The 22,903-nt window shown below is 35.3% G+C and overlaps 13 protein-coding genes across 13 annotated transcripts; 3 read left to right on the top strand and 10 right to left on the bottom strand.

Moving 5' to 3' along the window:
* Positions 1-1,126: 1,126 nt before the first annotated feature.
* Positions 1,127-2,395, bottom strand: EIN_398170 (hypothetical protein; the record flags this gene model as incomplete). The annotated part of the gene is made up of 1 exon (XM_004258610.1): positions 1,127-2,395. The coding sequence occupies one exon, from the start codon at positions 2,393-2,395 to the stop codon at positions 1,127-1,129; it is 1,269 nt and encodes a 422-aa protein (XP_004258658.1).
* Positions 2,396-2,860: 465 nt separating this feature from the next.
* Positions 2,861-3,748, bottom strand: EIN_398160 (hypothetical protein; the record flags this gene model as incomplete). Its single annotated transcript, XM_004258609.1, has 1 exon — positions 2,861-3,748. One exon carries the CDS (start codon positions 3,746-3,748, stop codon positions 2,861-2,863), a length of 888 nt encoding a protein of 295 aa, XP_004258657.1.
* A 1,095-nt stretch (positions 3,749-4,843) lies between these two features.
* On the bottom strand, positions 4,844-6,814 carry EIN_398150 (hypothetical protein; the record flags this gene model as incomplete). The annotated part of the gene is made up of 1 exon (XM_004258608.1): positions 4,844-6,814. The coding sequence occupies one exon, from the start codon at positions 6,812-6,814 to the stop codon at positions 4,844-4,846; it is 1,971 nt and encodes a 656-aa protein (XP_004258656.1).
* Positions 6,815-7,187: 373 nt separating this feature from the next.
* Positions 7,188-7,728, top strand: EIN_398140 (hypothetical protein; the record flags this gene model as incomplete). The annotated part of the gene is made up of 2 exons (XM_004258607.1): positions 7,188-7,468; positions 7,569-7,728. The coding sequence occupies 2 exons, from the start codon at positions 7,188-7,190 to the stop codon at positions 7,726-7,728; spliced, it is 441 nt and encodes a 146-aa protein (XP_004258655.1).
* A 654-nt stretch (positions 7,729-8,382) lies between these two features.
* On the top strand, positions 8,383-10,431 carry EIN_398130 (long-chain-fatty-acid--CoA ligase, putative; the record flags this gene model as incomplete). Its single annotated transcript, XM_004258606.1, has 1 exon — positions 8,383-10,431. One exon carries the CDS (start codon positions 8,383-8,385, stop codon positions 10,429-10,431), a length of 2,049 nt encoding a protein of 682 aa, XP_004258654.1.
* A 171-nt stretch (positions 10,432-10,602) lies between these two features.
* On the bottom strand, positions 10,603-12,783 carry EIN_398120 (hypothetical protein; the record flags this gene model as incomplete). Its single annotated transcript, XM_004258605.1, has 1 exon — positions 10,603-12,783. One exon carries the CDS (start codon positions 12,781-12,783, stop codon positions 10,603-10,605), a length of 2,181 nt encoding a protein of 726 aa, XP_004258653.1.
* A 649-nt stretch (positions 12,784-13,432) lies between these two features.
* On the bottom strand, positions 13,433-13,768 carry EIN_398110 (hypothetical protein; the record flags this gene model as incomplete). The annotated part of the gene is made up of 1 exon (XM_004258604.1): positions 13,433-13,768. One exon carries the CDS (start codon positions 13,766-13,768, stop codon positions 13,433-13,435), a length of 336 nt encoding a protein of 111 aa, XP_004258652.1.
* Positions 13,769-14,372: 604 nt separating this feature from the next.
* Positions 14,373-15,440, bottom strand: EIN_398100 (protein arginine N-methyltransferase 1, putative; the record flags this gene model as incomplete). Its single annotated transcript, XM_004258603.1, has 2 exons — positions 14,373-14,723; positions 14,793-15,440. The coding sequence occupies 2 exons, from the start codon at positions 15,438-15,440 to the stop codon at positions 14,373-14,375; spliced, it is 999 nt and encodes a 332-aa protein (XP_004258651.1).
* Positions 15,441-15,751: 311 nt separating this feature from the next.
* On the bottom strand, positions 15,752-17,554 carry EIN_398090 (hypothetical protein; the record flags this gene model as incomplete). Its single annotated transcript, XM_004258602.1, has 1 exon — positions 15,752-17,554. One exon carries the CDS (start codon positions 17,552-17,554, stop codon positions 15,752-15,754), a length of 1,803 nt encoding a protein of 600 aa, XP_004258650.1.
* A 298-nt stretch (positions 17,555-17,852) lies between these two features.
* Positions 17,853-18,462, bottom strand: EIN_398080 (hypothetical protein; the record flags this gene model as incomplete). Its single annotated transcript, XM_004258601.1, has 2 exons — positions 17,853-18,131; positions 18,202-18,462. The coding sequence occupies 2 exons, from the start codon at positions 18,460-18,462 to the stop codon at positions 17,853-17,855; spliced, it is 540 nt and encodes a 179-aa protein (XP_004258649.1).
* A 224-nt stretch (positions 18,463-18,686) lies between these two features.
* On the bottom strand, positions 18,687-19,700 carry EIN_398070 (serine/threonine protein kinase, putative; the record flags this gene model as incomplete). Its single annotated transcript, XM_004258600.1, has 1 exon — positions 18,687-19,700. One exon carries the CDS (start codon positions 19,698-19,700, stop codon positions 18,687-18,689), a length of 1,014 nt encoding a protein of 337 aa, XP_004258648.1.
* Positions 19,701-19,950: 250 nt separating this feature from the next.
* EIN_398060 (hypothetical protein) lies at positions 19,951-21,609 on the top strand (the record flags this gene model as incomplete). The annotated part of the gene is made up of 3 exons (XM_004258599.1): positions 19,951-20,288; positions 20,381-20,710; positions 20,766-21,609. 3 exons carry the CDS (start codon positions 19,951-19,953, stop codon positions 21,607-21,609), a joined length of 1,512 nt encoding a protein of 503 aa, XP_004258647.1.
* Positions 21,610-21,793: 184 nt separating this feature from the next.
* On the bottom strand, positions 21,794-22,666 carry EIN_398050 (hypothetical protein; the record flags this gene model as incomplete). The annotated part of the gene is made up of 1 exon (XM_004258598.1): positions 21,794-22,666. One exon carries the CDS (start codon positions 22,664-22,666, stop codon positions 21,794-21,796), a length of 873 nt encoding a protein of 290 aa, XP_004258646.1.
* Between the last annotated feature and the right edge of the window lie 237 nt (positions 22,667-22,903).

Genomic DNA, 22,903 nt, shown 5'->3' with positions numbered 1-22,903 from the left:
TTGAAATTTTGAATTTCATTTCAACAAATTTTTATATCTTTTGATTGAATCTGATGTTCATTTATTTACTGGTTTGTTAATTCATACAGTCAATCAATTAATTATAATTCAATAACACCTATAAATGTAGAATTCAGAGATAGCTTAAAATATTAAACAAATTTTATAAAAAAGACACTTAAATTATTGTTTTAGATTTTTTTTGCTCATAAAATTTGTTTTATTTTAACTAGTGTATTATAATTATGTATTTATTATTTATTACTTTGTTCATTAATTTCGTCTGTTTTGAAGCGGAGATTAATAATTACAAATGTTAATATTCGGACACCTGAAAAATTAACCGGCACAGAAAAAAAGACTGGCAAACTATAATAATGGTTTCTAAAACCTATTTAATGGGTTTTCAATGCAAAATTTGAAAAAACAGGACAAAAAACAAAAAACTATAATATACTATAAATTTATGGTTTGCAGGTCCTTTTTTTTGTGTTGGGTATCTTACTATTTTTTGTTTATTTATGTACAGTAATTATTGTCAAAATAACTGGGAATGGGAAAATGGTTATTCTCAAGAAGACTTTTTGAAAAAAAACTCAAAAACAACCAAAAATAGATTGGCATATTTAAATTAATAAATCACTTTAATATTAAATAATTACTACTAAATAAATATTGTCAAAATATCAGTCAGTGGTTTCCAAAATCACAATCCTAATTACCCACGTCACCATTTAATAACCAAAATGTTCATTTTCTCTTATAAATTCGTACGTTATAATACCACATAATCGGCAATAATTTTTTTGGAAACGCCTGATATCAGTTAAATTTTTTTGCCAATGATAATAATAATAAATATTATACTAGTTTCAAATTATTATATTATTATAATTATATAATAATTATAATATTAATTATAATTTTGTAATTAATCATATTATAAACTAACTATTATTACTATTTAATGATAATATTATTATTGAGAAATAGTTATTAAAACATTAAAAATTATTGAAATAAATTTTATTATCCACTAATTTTATTATATTAAAACGACATAATATAACTATAATTAATATATAGTACATAATTGATACAACATTGAAAAAAGAACTTGCTTAATTTAAATATCGCAGGCGTTGAGTGGGAGTACTTTAGCTTGCAAATGATCGTAGAACGACTTAAACTTGCAAAGTCCGTTTGCATCCTTTTCGCAAAAATTGAGATCCAAATACTTATTATTATACCCAACTCTAATATAATTCTCTCCCTCCTTTTCGTATAATTCGAAAATGATATAAGAAGCATAAGGTGGCCAGCTTGAGTAGTCTCCCTCAAGTAAACTGACCAAAGGATATATAGTAGTGTCATGAGCATGGAAATGAGTATATTTCAAATGATTGACTCCATTAATTCTGTCCATTTGATAGTTTAAAATATCTCTTAATAACCATCCCGAAGCATATCTAGCAGGGAATGGTTCTGTTGTCCCATTATCCCAGAACCTGTATATATTATCATGATAGATATTCGCCACCATAGTGTCAAACTCTTCTTTAGTAATACATTCTTCTGTCACCGACCCATCCTCGTTTGTCATATTTCTACACGGGAACGGTTGATCATTACATTCAAGTTCTTGTAAGATATCGAAGTATGAATCGTACCAATTGTATGTCACTTCCCCAAAGAATCTTGCCATCTTCTCGTAGATTGGTTTCAATATTGCATTATTTCTGTCACTCAATTCGTCGATGAAGTACTTAGAAAACAGATCCTTGTCTAATTGATCAGAATATGGGCATCTCCCCTTCTCGTTTTTCACTGCATATTCAATTTCCGAAGGCAATGTATCGATTTTAATCCGCGCGTCTTTCTTGCGATGGTCGGCGGGATACAAATGTTGTAAAAACGATTCAGCGCTTTGGATGACTCTCCACACTTGTGTTGATCTCACGTAGATGTCCTTAGTATCCAAATCAACAGGAAGGAAGTTATTCTCCCCAACGTATTTACTTCTCACTTGGTCCCCCAAGTAAGCCAATTGGTTCAGCCCCTTTCGTGTTAATTGGCCCAATTGACATGACCCGCTATACATATTATCTTTCGCAAAGACCATCTTCTCTTTATCGATCACGGTTTTAATGTGATGATGTTCAAAAGCCTCAACACCGCTCGACGACAAGAAGCGAAGTTGTTGCGAGACGTCGCAGTCAAAGACACCTTGGTCACCCTTATATGTCAGCCAAGGGGATCGGTCCCCATGGCGGAAGACCATTTGTAAGAGTACTGGGGTATATCCCTCAATCGGTTGTAAAGCTTCAAACTTGGGGACTTCGCAGTACGTCTTGTCCGAAACGACACTCAATACTAACAAACTTAATAGAAGCATAGGCTTCAATTCAATTAATCAGTTTCGTTCTTTTTTCTTCAGTGCCCTTCCAACACTTGGTATAGTTCTTTTTTTAATTGTTCTTACTATAGTGTATAGTTTTCAGGTGTTTGGTCTTTTATTAAGTTTGTATTGTGTTAAGTTTATTCCGAACATCAAATCGGGATTGTTATTTATACAACATGAGAGATCGAAAAGCAAAATATTCAGATCGTGTTTTTATGTATAATAAATTATAGTAAAAATAATTACATTTAAACTATACCAACATTGTATTGAATAGTAGTATCGAAAAACGCCAATAAAACGGGTCATTTTTTCTTTCCCGTTTCATTAGCTTTTTAGATACTAATTTTAAATAATAAAATTCTCGAATGCGAAGCCTAATTGATAGAGAAAAATAGTATAATAAAAGAACTATCAAGTAATAATAAAATATAACACAGATACACAGACAGACAGTCTTTAGAGCTTCGTGGACTTTCGTTCATTAGTTCTTCTTTCCTCCTTATTGAACTCGAAGCTAGAGCAGAGAGACCTAATATTTGACTTAGTGATTGCGTTGAGAGATTTTGAGAATCCGTCGAAGCCGAGTCTGAGTTGTGAGTGGATGTGGTTAGTCAATAACTTGTCGATAGCGAATTGGATTGTTTCATTGACTTTAGGAGTGAACACGATGGTATTTGCTTTAATAGAAACGCAGTCGAAGAGCATTTGAGAGACGGCTAAGTAGATGTCTTGAGTGTATTTTGGGGGAGTTAGACTTAACACGTCGAAGACGAAGTCTGAGGTGAAAGTAAGTTGAATGATATAGGCCAACTCTTCAAAGAGTTCATAGTCTAATAACATCTTAAAAATGTGAGTCAATGATTGTAAGACTACAGTCGATCGTTGAAATCGGGTGTCAGTTAATAAAGAGAACGCCGTTGCGAGTGAATCGAAGGATAAGACAGTCATTATAGTCTTCAAGTTTTTCGAGGAGATCAGGCGCTCGAAGAATTGGATGAGTAAAGTGTATATTAACACGTCTTTAATATTTTGCGGCTTCTTCGATAAAATTAAACAAAAGCGTTCAATGGAGTCGTCAATAGAAGAGAAAAATTGATAGAACTTTGGAGTCTCAAATTTCTTTGTAGTTTGAGGAATGTGACTGTCACAGATCTTGATTAAGACACGTAAAGTCTTCTCTTGGATAATATAATCACTGCTATGAAGTGCAAAGAAGTCGTGGAGTAAAGAGTCTGCAATTTGCTTTGGAGTCTTTGTGATGTAATCGATGTCCGTATCAAAGTCAAAATAGTCCAATGTCGTCTTAAGACGAGTTGCAGCTACAAGTGACTCAATGTCTTCCATATCGTTTAAACTATTCAGTTAAAAACGCTACACTAAAAGTTCAGCAAAATGACTTCTTTTGTTTTCTTCTGATCTATTTGAGGATACTCTATATATACATCACTTTGGTCGGCACTTCAATCACTATGGTTCGACACAATTGAGATACATCATCGATAACTAGTATATATGGTTTTGTATACTATATAATTTAATTTAATTATAATGTTCGTTCTGTAAGTTAATGAACGACATTTGTGCGTTGTATTTATAGAACAAAATTTCTATGATCTATTTATAGGAAAGTACTACGAATTTGTTTAACCATTTTATTTGAGGAGTTAATTTGATTTTTTATAAGAAAATAAATGGGATAATCGGTTTAAACATCTGTATAATTAGAACTATTAACTTGGGGTATTTTGGATGTATTCCCGTTTATTTGCTTGTTATGAGATATATATCCTTGAGTTTCCGCTGAATTGCTATTCCGGAAAACCTACCCTTTAACCTAAAACGATTTTTTGATGCAAGAAGTGATCCTTCTTTTTGTTTTTTATGTTATAATTATATTAATAATTATATTAATATTTTTTCTTGTTATTATTTATAAAATAATAATTATAATAATCAATTTTGTATAAAAAGATAAAACTTTTACTTACATAATCTTTACTTTACATTATTAAAAACAATAATGGTAACAAAAAGATAATTATGCTGATAGTAAGTTTATTCTTTTCTTCAAAAGAAAATAATTTTAGTTTTTTGGTTTTAAAATGGAGATGTTGAGTGTTTTTTTTTGTTTTCGATGAATAGTATTTTTTATTATAATTGTTTTATTTTATTTAATTAAAAAGAACTATAAATACCAAATAAGAGAATAATAAATATAGTAACTAATTCAATTTAAAAAAATCTCAGATAACTCATTATTTATTTAAAAATACTTCCAAAATGAATTTCATGAGTTCTGTAGTAAAATATCTTGCGTTTATAAATGAAATTCTATTAATAGATACTAATCACGTCATGACGTGACGGGAGTGATATACAAAAAAATAAATGAATAAATGTATTATATTGAATAGTACAATAAATATCAATGAGATAAATTTATAAAAAAGACTTGGCGATGAGTTGAAGTACTTTGGTACTCTCTGTGATTTTAATGTTGTTTGGGAAGTTGTTTGTAGCCTCTGAAACGGCGCTGATCCACTGTTCTAAAGTTTCTTTGTCGGTACATTCCTGACTTGCAAACCCCAATATGAAACAACAGTTTTCTACAAATTGATTGAACCCATGAACACTTTTCATTTGCTCGTAATTGTCGAGTGACATTTTTAAACAGATTGAAATGTCCTCCGGAGTCCCCTCCGATTTCATATAGTCACACATGACATTTTTACAATAGAGGTTGGACACTATGTCTATTGCTATAAATAGCACGGATGGTGTGGTTGTGTATGTCTTAACAATGGTCGAGAGCATCTGCACAAATCCATATGTCGCTAAAAATTGGATGTTTAATGTACCGATGTACTTCATAATGCGTACAATACCCCTCACGATATCAGGAGAACGCTCTAACATGAAAGTAGTTATACCCTTGATCTCGGAGATCATCTTCTCGCTCAACACAAATTTGGTTCTAAAAAGTATGTCTGCAAACAAATTCAACCCTCTTGAAACAATGGCTTCGTCATGTGCGTATTTCTTAGTAATTTCGAGTAATATTGGTAACATGAAACTTGGAAGAGTCGAGTCTAAAACATCGTGTTGGAGGGTACTTGTCAACAAGTCGAATATTTGAAGGATCTCAGAAGGGTCTTGTGCGCTGCTAAGAAATGATATCAGCATTTCCACAATACACGTCCCTTTCAAATAACACTTTCCAGTAAGTTCACAGAATGTTGTGCGTTTACCGGACGCTGTCACGACTTGTTGTTTACAGCATGGAATAGTTGATAACAGATTCACGAGTATTGGGAGGGAAAGGGATAAGAATTCAAATTTGCCGGTGATCCTCTTAAAGACGAGAGAGTGCCAGTAATTTGAGAATATAATCTTATTTGAGTGCTCGGTACCAGTGAACATCCCAATAATTTTTAAGCAATGTGGGAGGAGGATATTAGTACATCTCGTATCCAAGATGTGGATGATGTGTGCGATGATCATTTGAAGGTAAGGCAAATAGTCTTCATGTTGAAGGATCTCTTCCACAGTGATCATGAAGTACAAGTCGGTGTCTTCATTCTTCAAGTTCTGAACAGCAAGTATGAATAAGTCGAGTATACCTTCTTCGACTGCTTTGTCATAGACACTCCAGAACTTCCATAAAAAGATGCCGATGCTAGTGATTTGTCGATCGATCGCTTCCTTTGCAAATTCTCTGAATAATTTGAAGTCCAAGTTATCGATAGCGATTTTACCGAAGTATAACACGTTGTTGGTATCCAATTTCTTCACGTCAACTTTGCCGAATTGTAATAAGAATTTCAAAATAGTCTCCACTACAGAAGACTGAAAAATTAATGAAAGCGATTGTAACGCCTCGACGTCGTTCATTCTAATTAAGACACACACTAAGTCCTCTTCGACCTTCTCGTCGAAAATCAGAGCATGACTAATAACTACGGCTACAATCGAAGAGACGATGTTCTTCTGGAGGTTCACAAAGTAAGTGATCGTTCCAATAGCTTCTGCCAACTGGAGTGATGTGTACTGCGAGAAGTCGGGAAATCTGTTGAATACAAAAGACGAGAAAATGTCAGATACAATCTGTTTGGAATACCTCGCGAAGCACGGCACAGTCTTCTCGCGAACAAATTCCGACTTGATGAGTTCTTGTATGATATGAGAAGGGTAATAAAGCTCACCATCCAAACAAATGACTTGAACTAAAGCAGGTGTTGAGAGCTCCTCTTCAGTCATATAGGGTTTCTCTTGTTCAAAGTAGGACTGAATGGTCTTCTCAATAGGAGGCAATTTTGTTATGTCATTGTACGTCTCCATGAGCAATTTCTCGTGGGAAAGTGACCCTTGAACACGCACGTTCCGCGTTTGAAATCTGGTTTTTCGGTTCATCGTTTTGCTTTCTAGTTGAACTTGATATTAGATTGAAATGTTATTTTAATCGATGGGAATGTCAAATACTATATTTGTAATTTTATTACTAGAATTAAAGTATTGTATCGGTATAATTGTATATTAACTTTTTTGTATAATAAAATAATATTTTAATAAGTATTTTTGTTTATTATAAAAAAACTATTCATATTTTTATTAATCATATCAAACAAATATAGTTTAAATATATTAAATAATAGTAAAAAGAGAGAAAGAAAGTATAACTAAAATTATGATAAAATAATAATAGGGACATAGCAAAAAAAGTAAGATAATAAGATTGAGGTTACCAAAACGGAGGAATTAAAAAAGAGAAAACTTTAAAATCAGAATGGCATACAGCTCAACTGAAGGTGGTTTTATCCCATCATCACCCGCTAAAAAGCAGCCCGCGAAAAACGTTGTTTTTCCGTTGACATGCCTTGAGTTTTTAAATACAACCACAAACAATAAAAAAGAGTTTTTATATGAAAATAACATCCTCACCAACGTTGTTGTCTGTGGCGAGGTCGTCGAAGCCAAAACTGAAAACGAAATCGCGAAGTATCTAATCGACGATTCTACTGGAAGGATAGAGGTCGGTATTTATGGCGAAGACGAACCAACATTCTCGTTTGTTTCATTCTCGTTCCACCAAAAATGTTATATATAACATTTTGATTGTATTGATCAAATTTATAATTTAATTAATAATTAAATTATAAATTTATAGAGCGAAACCACTGATCAACAGAGTCGGAGATTACATCATCACTTCGGGAAAGATTAAAAAGTTCTCATCGTCTAACTACGTACACTCACAGAGAACCATTAAGTCGGATTTGGATCATATGATGCTCCATCTCATCGAGTGCGCTTATGCTTTATGCTAAAGAATTTAATTAAAATTACTATTGTTATTAGTTTAATGAAATATACTCATTATATTGTTTTATTAATTATAATTAAATATCATTTTAAATGAATGTTTTTATAAAAAAGTGACATAAATGGCAGAAAGAGCAAAGAGAGACTGTGAATAAACAAGTCTGATATTTTTCAAAATAACTTATTTACTATTAATATAATTATTATTAACAATATCAATTAATGATTCAGAAAAAAAAAATTTTACAATGATATTAGACTAATTATTGATGATTTAGTATAATTATAGCTTTTAAATCTTTGAATGGTAATAAAAAGATAAATATGCTCTTTTCAATGGTGACGTATAATAAATGAAATGTATAATACAATATAGTAAATAAATGGTTAATTTTATTATAAAGAGATGAAAACAAATTAAAAATTAACAATCTTTTTAATAAAATAAAAAAAATGATTATTTTTGCATACAATTGACTTGGTTTTTTTAAAGTAATTAAATACATTAAAAAACGGGAATTTTGAGTAAATAAAACCGAATAAAAAAATACAAAAAAGAGTTAGTTTTTTTAACAACAAAGAAACCATATTCAAATTATAAAAAACTATATTTGAAATGCCTCTAGAAAACTGCTCTAAGAACACAAAAACAGAGACCTATGTTTGCACTGACAGTAGGTGTTGTCATTCTTGTCACTCTTGTGATCTTGTACTACCTTCGCCCATCGACATATCCGAAGAAGTTAAATGGCCAATGGGTAGGTGAAGCGAAGCCAGGAGAGACTCGGATACTACGTGGGTATACAGCGGAGAAAGAATTAGTGACGGAGAACCTCTCGCACTTCCGGACGATCAACGACGTAGTCAACGGGTTCACGCGGGAAGACAAAAAAGAGTTTGTTGGGTATCGGAGATGTGAAAGTACTGTTGCGTTCAAGACGATGACAGTGATGGTCAATGGGAAGGAAGAGCAGAAGAAGTTGTATAAGTACAAGATGTCGCCATACATCTGGATCTCCTCAGTGGAGTATCATCACATGATTAATCGCCTTTCGACTGGTCTTTTAAGTATTGGATTGATGAAAGGAGACAAACTTGGGATCTTCTGTGAGACTCGGTATGAGTGGATGGCTTTGTTATTAGCTGCTTGTAGACAAGGGATTATAGCGGTCACTGTTTATGCCACTTTATCGGATGATGCCGTTAAAATTGCATTAGAAGAGACGGACATTAAAGGACTTGTAGTTTCTGAAGATACCGCTAAAAGACTTCCGAAGATTGGGATCAAACAACACGTCATTGTGATCAACGTCGATGAGAACAAAGAGAATAAAACATCGTTTGAAGCTCTCAATTTGTCGGAAGAGAAGACGGAGTTTGCGGAAGTCCATGAGAACGACTTGGCGATGATCATGTACACGTCAGGGACATCAAATAGTCCGAAAGGAGTGACTGTGAACCAAAATCAAATTCTGATGTTGTCGTACGCATATACACATGTCTTGGAGTTCTCGCGAGAACGGTTCATCGCTTACTTGCCGTTAGCCCACATCTTTGAAATTGGCATTGAGTTTGCCTTGTTAATGGATTTTGCGACGATTGGATATGCGGGGACACGTACGTTGACTGCTGGGGGGTGTCACGAGTGTAATTCGGACTTAATTGAGTTGAACCCGACTGCGATGATTGGTGTACCGACGGTCTTCAATCGAGTCAAGAAGGGGATTTTAGAGACGGTAGGCAAATCCAATTGGTTTAAGAGATTCATGTTCTCCACAGGGTTTTATATCAAGAAGGCCTTGTATGTCGACTACAATTTGTGTCCGCCGTATTTGTTTACTCCACTATTAAAAGTAGTTGATGGCATCATTTTTAAGCCACTGAGCAAATCTTTATTGGGGAAGAACATTAAGTCGGTGATAGTCGGTGGCTCTGCGTTACATCAAGAATTGCAACACTTTTTAACAGTCATCTTACCGAATGTGGCTATCATGCAAGGATTTGGAATGACTGAATTGTGCGGCGCAGCACTTGCTATGCCACACAATGACCCCGAGACATCTACTATAGGGGTCATCTTCCCAACATATGAAGCTAAATTAAGAGACGTCGCTGAATTGGGCTATTTGACAAGCGACAACCCACCAAGAGGAGAATTAATGTTTAAAGGCCTTCCTGTCACGAAAGGATATTTCAAGAGAGATGAGGAGAATAAGGAAAGCTTCACAGAAGATGGATGGTTTTGCACTGGAGACATCGCAACTATTAAAGATGACTTGCACGTGTGTATCATCGATAGAAAGAAGAACATAGTGAAACAACCATGTGGAGAATATATTAGTCTGGAACCTATCGAATCAAAGTACTCCTCTTCAAAGGTCATCGACAACATTTGCGTCTTCGCAGACCCTTTCCATGACTTCATCGTCGCTTTAATCTCTCCTTCACACAACGTCATCAAAGAAATTAATCCAACTCTCGCATTCAACGACGCTATCAAAAACAAAGACGTCATCGAAAGCGTCAAAAAGATGTTGGCTGAAGTCGAAGTTGGCTTGTCCGCTAAACAGAAGATTAAATACTTCACTTTGGTCCCAGAAGAATGGACACCAGAAAACGGACTTTTAACTGCTGCTCTCAAACTCAAACGTCCAGCTATCAACTTGAAGTACCTCCCACAAATTCAGCAAATGTTCTCTTTGAATTAATCAATTCACCAAGTTGATCGGGTAGTTGTTTTATACTATTTCTATAACTTTATTGAATGAATAGAATAATAATAGTATTATTATTACTAAAATAAACTAGATAATAGTAAATGCTATATAAGCTATTTATATAGTTAAATAAATAGAACAAAATGTATTGAAAAATAAACATTACACAACAGGGAGATATTTCACATATCGGAGTACAGTCACTCGATTGCTTATAAACCCACCATTGTATTTTTTGAGCATAGGAACAACTTTAATTCGTCGTGGACTGACTTCCGCTCGATGGAATATTCTGAATTTGGTTGACTTAATCATTGGGTCAAATAACCTATTGTCACTCCACGGAGTCTCACAAAAGTCTCTAAACGAGACGTTGAAAGCGTTGTCGACACAACTACACTCTTCATATATCAAATCACTCCATTTCAAACGATTTCTTCGTGTCTCTTCAGTTGCTTTTCCAATGTTCATATAAAGAAGTCCGACATCTTGAATATCCGCACTCAACACCTTTTCAAATATATTTTGAAAGCTTCCAAAGTATGGGATACATGGATTGCCCAACTCTCGCATTGCTCGAATCAGACCCGGATAACTCCCATCCTTGGGGTTGGTCAATTCAAACACCCACTTTCTCCGTCCTTCCAAGTCGATTCGAATTGCCACCTTCTCTTGTTTGTTCAGTCGAAAAGAAGAAAACCCAATTGCCAAGCCAAGTGTTGCAAGTAAGTTATGACGGAGGTGATACACAAAGAGAATAATTGTAATAAAATACTCTTGGAACGTCGCGTTGAGACTAATGTTGTTGATTGTTTCATATAACGACTGTGCTACCCAATACGCTAATATATCAACTTTCTTCTTTAAATCAGACGCACCAACTCCCGCACGGCGCATCTGTTTGGAATAAAAAATTGCTCTTGTCTGGCATTGTGTGAAGATATCGACATGTGCCTCAGTGATCTTTTCAGCCACAAACCGCGGGTTCAGCATCAAGTAAAAGTAACGCGGGGGAATACGATAAACAGACCGTTGAAACACAATTGCTGGGTATTCGGCTAACACGTGGGGTTGTTGTGGGGACATGCTCGTTGTGAGTATCAGTGCATTGATTTCCAAATAAATGTTGTACACTCCACTCATGAAAACAGTATCGAACGCGTGTGGGACACGCCTCCAATTCTTTAATAAGAAACCGACACAGCTCGCTCTTTTTTCATCTTCTCCAATACTGCAAAGTGAATAATAATTAATATATAGTAAGTATAGAATACTATTAAAATAGTAATTCATTATTAATAGATATAGTATATTGTATTCAATGAATGAAACAACAAACTCGTGAACAATAGCACAGAGGAAGTCTTGCGACGTTAATCCGTAGATCAATGGTAACCATTTATAAGCTCTGGAATATGACTCTGGTGCTGAGCAAAATCCACAAAAAAGGACAGCAGGTATTTTGAACATACTTTCGAAATATTTGTTCAGTGTGACTTGGTCTGTAGACGACGACTCGATTAATACTTTTCTAACATGGGTGCACTTTTTAGCATTAGTGATATGGGTTTTCGTTGCTATTGGCAACTCCGTTAAGACGCTTGTGAGGTCTTTAAACATTTCGAGCAGTGACGCCAAATTTGGGATAGCAAGGGTTCGTGGACTTTTGACGGGGACGAACTCCGACTCTGCCTTAACGAACTTCTGTTGGAAAGGTTCAGTTGATTGACTTGACATTGATTGGTCTTGGATCGACGTCGATGATGTTGAAGAGTTGAGTGAGTCCTTTGAAGAGTGTTGTTTGTTAGTTTTGACCAACAAATGGTTGATGTTGTCGATGACGTTCTCAAGATGGATCAACACAAAGACAACGAGTTTGAGGATTAACACCGACCGCATGACTTCATAGGAAGAGATCGTCTTCTGTTTAATGAACAGAAACATTTTGTTCACAAATTCAGTGAAGTCCTCAAACAAGACAAAGAGGAGAAAATGCATGCGAACGACTATTTGGAAATAGCTGACGGGTTCTTCATCGACAAAGTACTTGAAATATTTATTCAATTGGTCGCCAAGGAGTTTATTCAGTCGTTTGAGTTGAATGATAGTCCCACTCTCTTCATTGGGAATGGCATTTTTAAGTGAAGAAAGAATGTCTTCGATTTTTTTCAGTGTTTCTAAGGAGTCTGAGCCTCGCGTCTCTTCTATTTTCATTGGAGGAAACATCAGATCTCGAAATTTGCGATTCAATATGGATGTCCCTCTTCGAATGGTACGAACAGTGCTTGCTCTCCCGGGAATAACATTTTGCAATAACACTGTAGGCGTGTAGCAATAGGTCATATCAAAATTTCTCAGTTCTTTTTCATGTTGTCATTTTTCGCGATCGAAAAATCTACAAACTTGAGATTCTGAAATTGACAATCTATACTTCTTTGAACTTTTTATTAGCTCTTTGGATTTCTTTTTGTATCTATTTTTGAATGACTGAATCTTATTAGTCAATAGTAAAGACACTTGTTTTTATCGGAATCTAGATGCTTGTTTTATTTTAATCAGATCGAAATTTAATCTTCTGATTAATTATTGTATTCCGATATATTCTTACCAACAAACTATAATATTGTTTATGGTTTGTTTTTACTATAAAATATGATACAGGAAGAATAAACCAATTAAATTAAAAATAATATATTTTATTATAATGTTTTAATGAATAAAATAATTCACAATTTACTCAAGATTCAAAAAGAAGAAACAACTTTTAATCACCAAAAAAAATGAAACAAGTACCATTAATGAATAACATTTAAACCATTACTTACTAATAAAAACAATGAGACTGAGATTGAATAAAGTCAAGAAGAAAGTGAGATCAGATCGTGTGAGTGGTATAAAATGAACTGAGCAACAAATCACAGAAAGAGAAAGGAGATTGAGAGGTGCGAGAATTTGGGAGAAGATAAGGGAAGTAATGAAACAGTCAAATTAATCAGAGTGGTTCCTTCTTAATATAGTTCAGGCTGCAAGGTATGCAATAAAACTCCTCCATCCCGACACCTTTCTTCCACTCCGTTGTTTTCTTTCCGCAAGCCGTGCAAGTCTTTTCTTGGTTCGCCAACCGCGCGCGGCGTTCTTTTTCAAGGGCTTCCAATTGTTGTTGCTGTTGTTGTTTGAGTCTGTTTTCTAGTTGGAGGAAATGTTCCGGCGTTGAGTTTGGGAAGTTTTGTTTCTGAAATTCAGTGAACGTCTCGAGGAATCTTCTCCGGAAAGAGACGAGTTCGTCATGTGTTAAATCTCTTGAGTACAAGATTGACAAAATCTCCATTGACAAGTTTCTCATCTTCGTCGAAAAGGAGGGTGACTCTTCCTTCTAGTTATTTGTTTGTTCGAGTTTTGAATCTTTTATAGTGTGATTATTGTTCAACAAACCATCTCGCAATATTTTTGAGATGATTCTTTTTCCAGTGCTTATATAGTCCCCGTTTTGACTTTTTATAACTTATTATTTATTTACTAGTTTGCATTGTTTTCCCATTTCTAAAAAGAGAAAAATTAAGGTTTTAACTATTTGTTTGATTTCCCATCATTTTATAAGTTTTGAGACTAATTATTGATAATAATTTTTCTATATGTTAGTGGTTTTTTGTGAAAATCTAATGAAAAATATTTTTTTTTAATATCAAGTGTTGTTTTTATTAATAAAAATTTAATTAAATTGTTATATTATATAATATACCATTAATTTTGATTTTAACAAGATTAACAAGTTTGTCTTTTAAATCTTTTAAAATAATATCTAAATTATTTTTTTAATATATTAATAAATAAATTCAATTACAAATAGAATTAATTCAACAAAATTAAAAACAAAACGATAGCAACAGCTCTGAAATTATAGAAAAAAAAACTATAAGATTCATACTAGTCAATCATTGCATTTTGTAATTATTTTGTCCCTGAGCGGTGTGGAACACTCCTTTAAACTTGAATGAGATAGAGACGTCCAAAAATCTTGGGTTGACCTCATTGAATTTGAGTGTATACACTCCCTCTATGATTTCTCCAGGTGAGACGGTGATTGGTTCGTCCAAGTAAAACATTGATTGGTGCCAATGTGTTTCCGTTTGGTATGGCGATGTTGTTAAAACCTCTCCCGACTGTGGGAATGCGACGTCGAAATAAGTAGCGAACGCGTAGATGAAGTCTTCTCTGAAAGCCTTTAATTTGAATGGTGTAGTGAAACATTGATCTTCATATTTCATTGTATTGATATCGATATTCTAATAGTTAATTAACTAATAATATTGATTTTAATTACTATTAATATTATTAAGAAATTAAAAACAAACCATTAAGACGTCATCGGACGTCACAATAGAAGAGGAATTTAAAGTTTCGACTAATGGCTCATTTAAGACTTGAGCTCTCATCGGTGTCATATTAAACCCATACACATTCCTCCAGAAATTCACTTTATTATCATAGAACCATTGATCTTCTATGGCATTAATATACATCGTGCACTTCTCTGGTAAAATCAATCCACCTTTGACAAGCCATTTATCTCGCGCATATAAGACACTTCCAAGCATCGATTCATATAACAAATTGTACCCCATCCATTCACTCACAATGACATCGACGTGGTCGACAGGAAGTGTTATGTCTTCGACTCTTCCTTTTATCACTGTAATGACATCTTCATATCCATTATCCTTCACGACTTGTTTCGCTTTTTCTGATACACCAGCACGCTCGATGGCATAGACGTGTTTGGCTCCAGCACGTGCGGCAAAGAGGGATAAGATCCCAAGCCCACATCCAACGTCCATCACTATTTTCCCTTTAATGTCACACGCGTTGATCGCCTTTTCGTAGGTATGTGTTCGTGTATAATCCTTGATCATCTGCTCGTGTATATTGATCGAACTGTATGAGTCCCAGTAATACTCCAAGTCCGCCTTCTTCTGGTCGTGTTCAAATTGCTTGGAGTCCATCTATTCTTTGGGTTTCGAGTTAAACTAAAAGGGTTTTCATTTGTAAAGGTCGGGGTTTCATGTTTGTAATGGTTGCTTAGAGTCTTTTCAAAGTAAATAACTGTACCATTATTGATGATTATATTTGTTATATTATATAATTTTAAGTACAGAAATGGATCTTCATGGTAGAAACATGATTAATTGTATTATAATTAATAATTTTGGTTGCGTTTAATATAGAATTTGTTTTTCGCAAAATTATACAACGTTTGTGGTCTTGCACATTGGAGTATTGAATTAATGAGACTTAAAATATCCATTAAAAACACTTAGAAATCGAGTGAGTAGTCTTTTTGTCTGATTATGTTGTCGCCAAAGATGTCATAGACAGCCTGCACCATCATCGCCCCTCTCAATATGTTTTGTTCTCGAATCTTTTTCAACATCTTCTCTGTGTGTGGGAAGTACGCATCAATGGAGTGGGCCCAGATCTGGTCAAAATAATTCCAAGACTCCGTTATTTCCCTTCGATAACTCTGATACGCAAATTTGACATGAGCTATTCCACAAACAGTTTCATTCCCATCCGGTGATCCTCGTAGTGGCATCCAAGTTTCAAAATTGGTGTTAAATTTTATTTTGGTCAAATCAAACTCGATGTGGCCCAACACGTGGTCTTTCTTCAGGGATTTCTTTTCAAAGAAATACACATTGACGTTCCTTCTAAACACCCCGGCATTAAACACGAAACACGCTTTTGTATACATCTGATCGATTTCTTTGCACTCTTTTGACTTCATTAATTGAAATTTGTCATCACAGACCCCACAATAAATCGTGTTTAAGCTCTTCTGGTCTTTCACTTTGAGTCCAAACGATTCCAATACATAGATCGACACGACAGGATCAGTAAAGTCGTTTATTTGTGCCTGTGACTCTACAGGCAATGGAAATTGATGTTCATAAAACACCAACCCTTTAGTGTGATCAACAATGACTCTTTTGTTCTTTTCCAGTCCATAGCTCAGCCCCTCAGGTAGAGTCTCGGAGTCCACAAATGGGTATATCATAGACGACTTAGTGAATGCTTTGTCTGCGTAAACGACCCTTTTGAGATGATCCAAATATATAACATCGCCTGTCGATGTTTTAACAGTCTCAATACAATTCTCGCTCTTAATATTGAGTTGTGGTGTTTTAGAGAACGTGACCTCCTCGTTTTTGTATCTGTTTACGAGGTTCTGGCAATCGGACAAATTTGCCGGTTTTTTGCCGTAGATAGTTATTGGGAAGAACGCGGCTTCTTTCTTCTTAGATTTTGATACCATCATAATACAAATAAAGTGTTTGTACATGAAGTTCTGAGTGATTAGAGTGGGTGCGGCTGTTTTAGGGATGTCAAGGGTCAACTCCAACTCATCGTCCAGTTGCGATGGTTCAAGACTCAATGTTGCGACGTCGACGTGTTGTGTTTGGTAATAAATTGAGTGCACTCCAATAATACTTGCGGACATCTCAGGTATTCCCTCGAGTCTTAAGCTCTTAAAACTGACATGAAAGTGGACTGTTTCTCCAACTTGGAAGTTTTGTTTGTCGAGGGACAGCGTGACTTTAGTCATCCCCACTATCCTTGAACTTGAAGTTGGTAACGATGGAGGTATTTCCATTGAATTGAAGATGACGGGACACTCGATCTCTTCGCTCAAGATAAATCCCGTTGGAGTGACTAAAGACACGAGAAGGATGTACATATGTTTCATTGCTCCGTCAAACAAACTAATATCAGGGGAAAGATCTTCTGGTAATGTTATACAGAACGGGAAGATATGTAGACCGGGACACAACTCTTTGTTCATCGGAGAATCCAATGTCGGGATTGGGAAACTCATGATTTGGTCTTGAACAAATTGGACATATTCATTAAATGGGATTTGGGGTGGCTCTAAGGAATTTGTTTCATCCTTCGCTCGAAGCTCCCCGGCATTCCCAAAGATATTAAACATGGTGTCTTTCCATTTCAATACTATCATTCCGCCACTGACAAATGAGATTTTTTTGACTTTGATTTCAACACGACCAAAATACGGTTCTGATGTGTATCCTCCCTTTTCGATAAAACATCTTACTTCCATCCTTTCGATTCGAGATTATTTTGAAGTTTCTTTTATGAGTTAAACGTGATTGTTTTTATTTGTATTGAATTGAGTAACACGTGACAGTACAATTCACTAAGAATATGTTATTAAGGATTAATTAATTTTCAAATTCGTCATAAATACCGGAAAGATGAAAAATAATATCGGAATACCACATGTTAACCAATTCGTTCTATTTTAATATTTGATTCCGTTAAAAATGGCTATAAATACCAAATGAATAGTATAACCACTAGTAAATAAATAATAAAAATATAGAAAATGTCCACACCATTCAATTCAAAGGATTAACCTTTAGAAAGGAGTCAATAGCGTCATACACATTCTTTTCGTTGATAAAGGACTCTTGTTCCGGTAGTGGTGTAGTGTAGTCTTCCAACATTAAAGGGACTCCACACCAAGCGTGTCCTTTCAACGGGTCGATTTTGACTGTGTCATTGAGTCGATCGAACAAGTCGACGACGTCCGACATGATCTCGTCGACGTGGCAACAGATCAAAGTGCTCAATGAAGTTGCTGGGAAGACGTTTTCGTTGATGATGAAGAATGCGTTCTATAAGTTAAGTCAGAAGTGTACCACACACATATCTATTAGTATGTGTGTGATAATAATAATAACAAACGCGAATTTTAAAGTCGGGGTCATACTTCACTATAAGAAAGATACTCTGTTGGTTCGGTCGTTTGTGCTCAAATACCTTGAATGGCATAATCTTCTCGAGTGACAACTCCTCGGGCGCTATTTTCAAATCGCCGCCTACCGATGTGTAGAATGAAGTCAATGTGAAGTATAAAAATGCGTCGAGGGGCGTTTTAAGGCCGTCCGGGGGGTAATAGTTCATTGCGTTGTCGCACATAGTAAATTGGACTTCTTCCGTCTGCATAGGATAACTGAGAGATTCAAGTTGTGCTGTCTAGTTCACTTTTTTTATTAAAAATACTATATATCATACTATCACATTACAATTAAATAAACTATAATATATTAGAATTAAATGAAATAATTTAATATAATAATTACCATTAAATAAACTATAAAATATTAGAATTACTATTGGAACAAATAGTACAAGATAAACTATAAAAATACTATAAAGTAAAGTAACACTTAGATATCATTGTAAGTGTCAAGAAGGCTCTTCTCGACAGTACAATCGACTATTTTTCGATCAACCAAATTCCAGAATTCACCTGTAGATTGTGTAGGAGTGTTTTTAATTGGTTTCTTCCCATCACAGAAGTCGTCATCTTTTTGTTCGATGAGGGACTCGAAGGGGTTGTTGAACTCTATTGTCTTTGCGATGAGTTGGAGGACACTGTAGATATTTGGCCGCTTTGTCTGGTCGTACGTTAACATTTCTATGATGACTGTTTTCATTTTCTTTGACATCGTCTTCTTCTCTAAACTGAAATTTTTGAATTGAGATAAAGTGATAGGCAGAGAGAAGGGGGGAACCCCCGTGGCTAACTCGAAGAGTAAACACCCGAGTGCCCAGACATCACATTTCCGACTGATTGGTTCATTGTCGTAGATTGCTACCATTTCAGGCGCGATGTAATTGGCGTCTCCAATTTGTTCGACGACGCTTTGAATGATTAAGTGGTCGTTGTCGCGCCGATAATAAAATTGTGATGCTTTGCGCGTGTTACCAAAGTCGCATAATTTGACTGTGAAGTCACTTGAGAACAAAATGTGTTCTTTTGCTATATTAAAGTAGACCAATGCTGGCGAGTGTGCGTGTAAATAAGCGACTCCGCAAGCTATCCCATGTACGATTTCAAACAGCGAGTCTTCTGGTATTGGGAGATTAAATAATGAATTGAGTGTATGTGGGAAGTATTCTGTGAAGAAGTATATCGAGTCTGGATTTGAAGTGTTAGACCCATAGAATTGAATGATATTATTTACTCTCGAGCACTCTGAAACAGTTGTGATCTCTTCAGTGATCTGTTCTAATATATTTTCTTCGTTGGGGCGAAACAATTTACAAGCTAATTGGTGAGGATATCTCTCATTGTGACTTTGCTCGACTAAATACGTTGTGGAGTACCTTCCCGTGTATATACTCGACTTAATCGTGTACTTCGTTTGATTCAAACATACACTCCCGGTGTCCCCCATTAAGGTGGTAATGCCTTTTTGTGTTCACTTAAGTAACTTCTTTCTTCCTACAAAATTTTCTTCTTCATTTGAAAAGTTCTTGTTATACCCAGAAATAACATTTCTTATTTAATAGTATTATTTTATTAATATTTTAACTCGATGAGTTACTAGTAAATTAAGAGTAAATTGAAACTATAAATTGTGGAATAGAATGTCTTTGGTCTTCGATGGATTTTTGTAATGAAACTCTAAATGTTTAGACAAGCAAATGATGGACGAGACACTCCCATTGATCAAAACAGATTCGAACACGATTTTTAATTCATTCTTTGCAACAGCAAACTCCTTCCAAACGCCACTCCGAGCAGAAAAGAATATGGGGACTTTCATGTTTATTGTCAATGTGTTCAACGGCACTTTGGGAATAGGACTGATCATGTTACTTGACATCTTCGTTGAGTGTAAATTGATACTCTCATCTCTGACCTTTTTCTTTGTGTTTATCAATATCGTGTTATCAACGTTGTATATCTTCGACTCAATGGCAAGGACGTCTGGGGCCGCACTTGCACTCGAAATGGGTGGGTTTCCGAAGAATGAGGTTGGGTTTGTCTTTATTGAATTGTGTAGACTTCATATGCATACTTTGAAGAGTTGTAGTAATAACAGGAGTATAATACAACAAGAATAACAGACAGACAAATCATGTTTGACTTCCCGCGGATGCTTTCGTTCTACTTGTACGGCAAAGGGCGGATCCTCTCGTTTTTTGTATCGTTGTCTTATCTCCTCTTTGCGTTGTGGTGTTCTCTCTCTTTCTGTTATAACTCCCTTGACAAGATCATCAAGTCTTTTGGGTTTAAAGAGTCATTCAACTGCTCGATTGTGTCGTTGATCATTGGAGCACCAACGTCCACTGAAGTGTGCTTGGGCTACTACGGACTCACAATTGGATTTTTAATACTCTTTGTGGTGCTGTCAGTGGTGAACCCTAAACTCTTCAAAAGGCTGCAACTTGTCTTCTTTTTGTTTGTTTTGATGCACATGTAATGCGGAAGTCGAGAGATTTGAATTAATGAAAAGGTATAGGATATTGGCATTAGTACTGATGTACACAACACTAATCATCTTTTTCATTGGATCGAACAACTCTAATATAGCCAACACTTCAAGCGCTTCTGATGATGAAGATTGGTGGTGGCCATTATGCAGATATGGGTCGATGTTGTCTGTGTCATTCTTCTCGTTGATCAATTGTAATACAGTGATCGAGTCGACAACACAATCATATACAAAACACCCACTTAGATACACTCTTATTGTTGATCTCATATGTTTTCTGATCTATTTCATATTGTCATTGATGAACTTGTTCTTCACATACAAGACAGGGATCATGAAAGACATTTGGATGGCATACACGGGGCTTGGATCGGGGTGGGAACAGGAGACTGCAACCCAGAAGTCGACGGTGTGGGCAATGGTCATCAGGGTGCTTATCATGTTACTTCCACTCATCACAACAATCTCAATTTACCCATCGATGGTTGCATTTGCCGCACAGTCAATTTATCGATTCTTCAATATACAGACATTCATTATATATCACATGTGGCTTGATATTTTAATTCGCGCGGGAGTGTCGATTATACCAATTCTACTCTGTGTGGTGTACAACGATGCAAAGAAAATACTCTCAATTGTTGGTATGTCTGCTACAGTCATTGGTGGGATGATTCCCTCGCTCATTCAATTTGTGTCTGTGAAACACGTGCAAAAGGTGTTTGGTGTTGGGATGCACGTCACAAAGTATTTCATCAAGTATCTCTCGAGTGCGTTTATTGCAAAAGTTTTGTTTGTTTTAGGAGCAATCGACATTTGCTTTGAGATGATCCATTTCGTTACTTGTTTCTTTGTGTCCGATTGAAGTGTTTGAGCTTCTTGTGTTTATTAATTTAATTGCTGTTGTTCTTGAATGTGTTCGTCGCACACTTATTCCAATGGTATACATCGAATATATTATTGTTGTAAGTAATTTAATTCAGTTACGATTCCTATCAAAGTATGTGCTGTATCAATAAAAATTAATACATACTCACATCAATTATTGTTTATTTGTTGAATTGGGTGTTTATATTTTTGGAAGTTGCAAACTCCTCGAACGACTCCTCTTCGATTTCGGTTGATGGCAGTCGCATTGGAACACTGCAACACGGCGCTACATCATGGAATTGCACAACACCTCGTTGGACTATTGGGACATCAACTTTGGTCTCACTCTTTGCAATTTCGTTTCCACTGATTTCCTCATTTTGTTCCTCATCAAACTCAAAGACTTCTTTCGAAGTGTTAACTCGAATTTTGATGGGTGCTTCCCATGTCTTCACTCGCTTCAATTTTTCTGGTTGTTGTGGTTGCGCGGTGGTTGTTTTGTGAATCTCCTTGAAGTCGTTTCTCACTGTTTCATACTCACTATTTACGATACTTCTTTGTGCCTCAAAAAGCTCTTCCTGTGAATTGACAAATTCTCTAATTTTCCTCTCCTTCTCTTTGAATAAAACATCGATTTTCTCCTGTTTTTTGTTCATCAAAATGCGTTCAAGTTGTTCGTCGAGTTTGTCAATTACTTGTGCGTTCTTGTCTTTGCTTTCGCTCTCTTTGTCCAATGTGTACACTTTGAACGTTTCACTATATTTCATATCCTTTCTTCTATTCTCATTATTAAACAACTCCTTATTCAACACGCCTTCATTGCCTTTAACACAACAACAGTCATCACCACAGTTTAAGCATTTATATATCAAACAAGTAGCTGTTTGTCTGATCGAAACCATTTGGAAGTACGTCATATCAACACTAAATGAAGTGATTGGGTGAGGGTCTTCCCATTCGAATGGGTCTTTGACAGACACAATGAAAGTCGGCGGAGGTTCTCTAAAACTGATCGAGATATTGCCACAAAGGCATTCCACACTCTTTTGCATCAAACTTTGTTTTCAAGTTTTAAGTGTCCTTTCATTCTGGTTCCACAATCTTCCCTCTTCTACTTTCTACTAATGATGGTTTGACACTTTCCATTACAAAATTTTCTCATTTTGATTTACTATAATATTTAATATTTTATTCTATATTTAATTGTTTCTAAAGACCAAAAAAAACAATAAAACGCTCGAAAAATTACGAAACTACTTTTTCATTCTTTATCTTTTTTAAGGACGTCA

The sequence above is a fragment of the Entamoeba invadens genome (assembly GCF_000330505.1).
Source record: "Entamoeba invadens IP1 unplaced genomic scaffold scaff_1105074724775, whole genome shotgun sequence".
NCBI lineage: Eukaryota > Evosea > Mastigamoebida > Endamoebidae > Entamoeba > Entamoeba invadens.
Note: the sequence above shows the minus strand (reverse complement) of the source record. Positions and strands in the feature narration are given on the sequence as shown.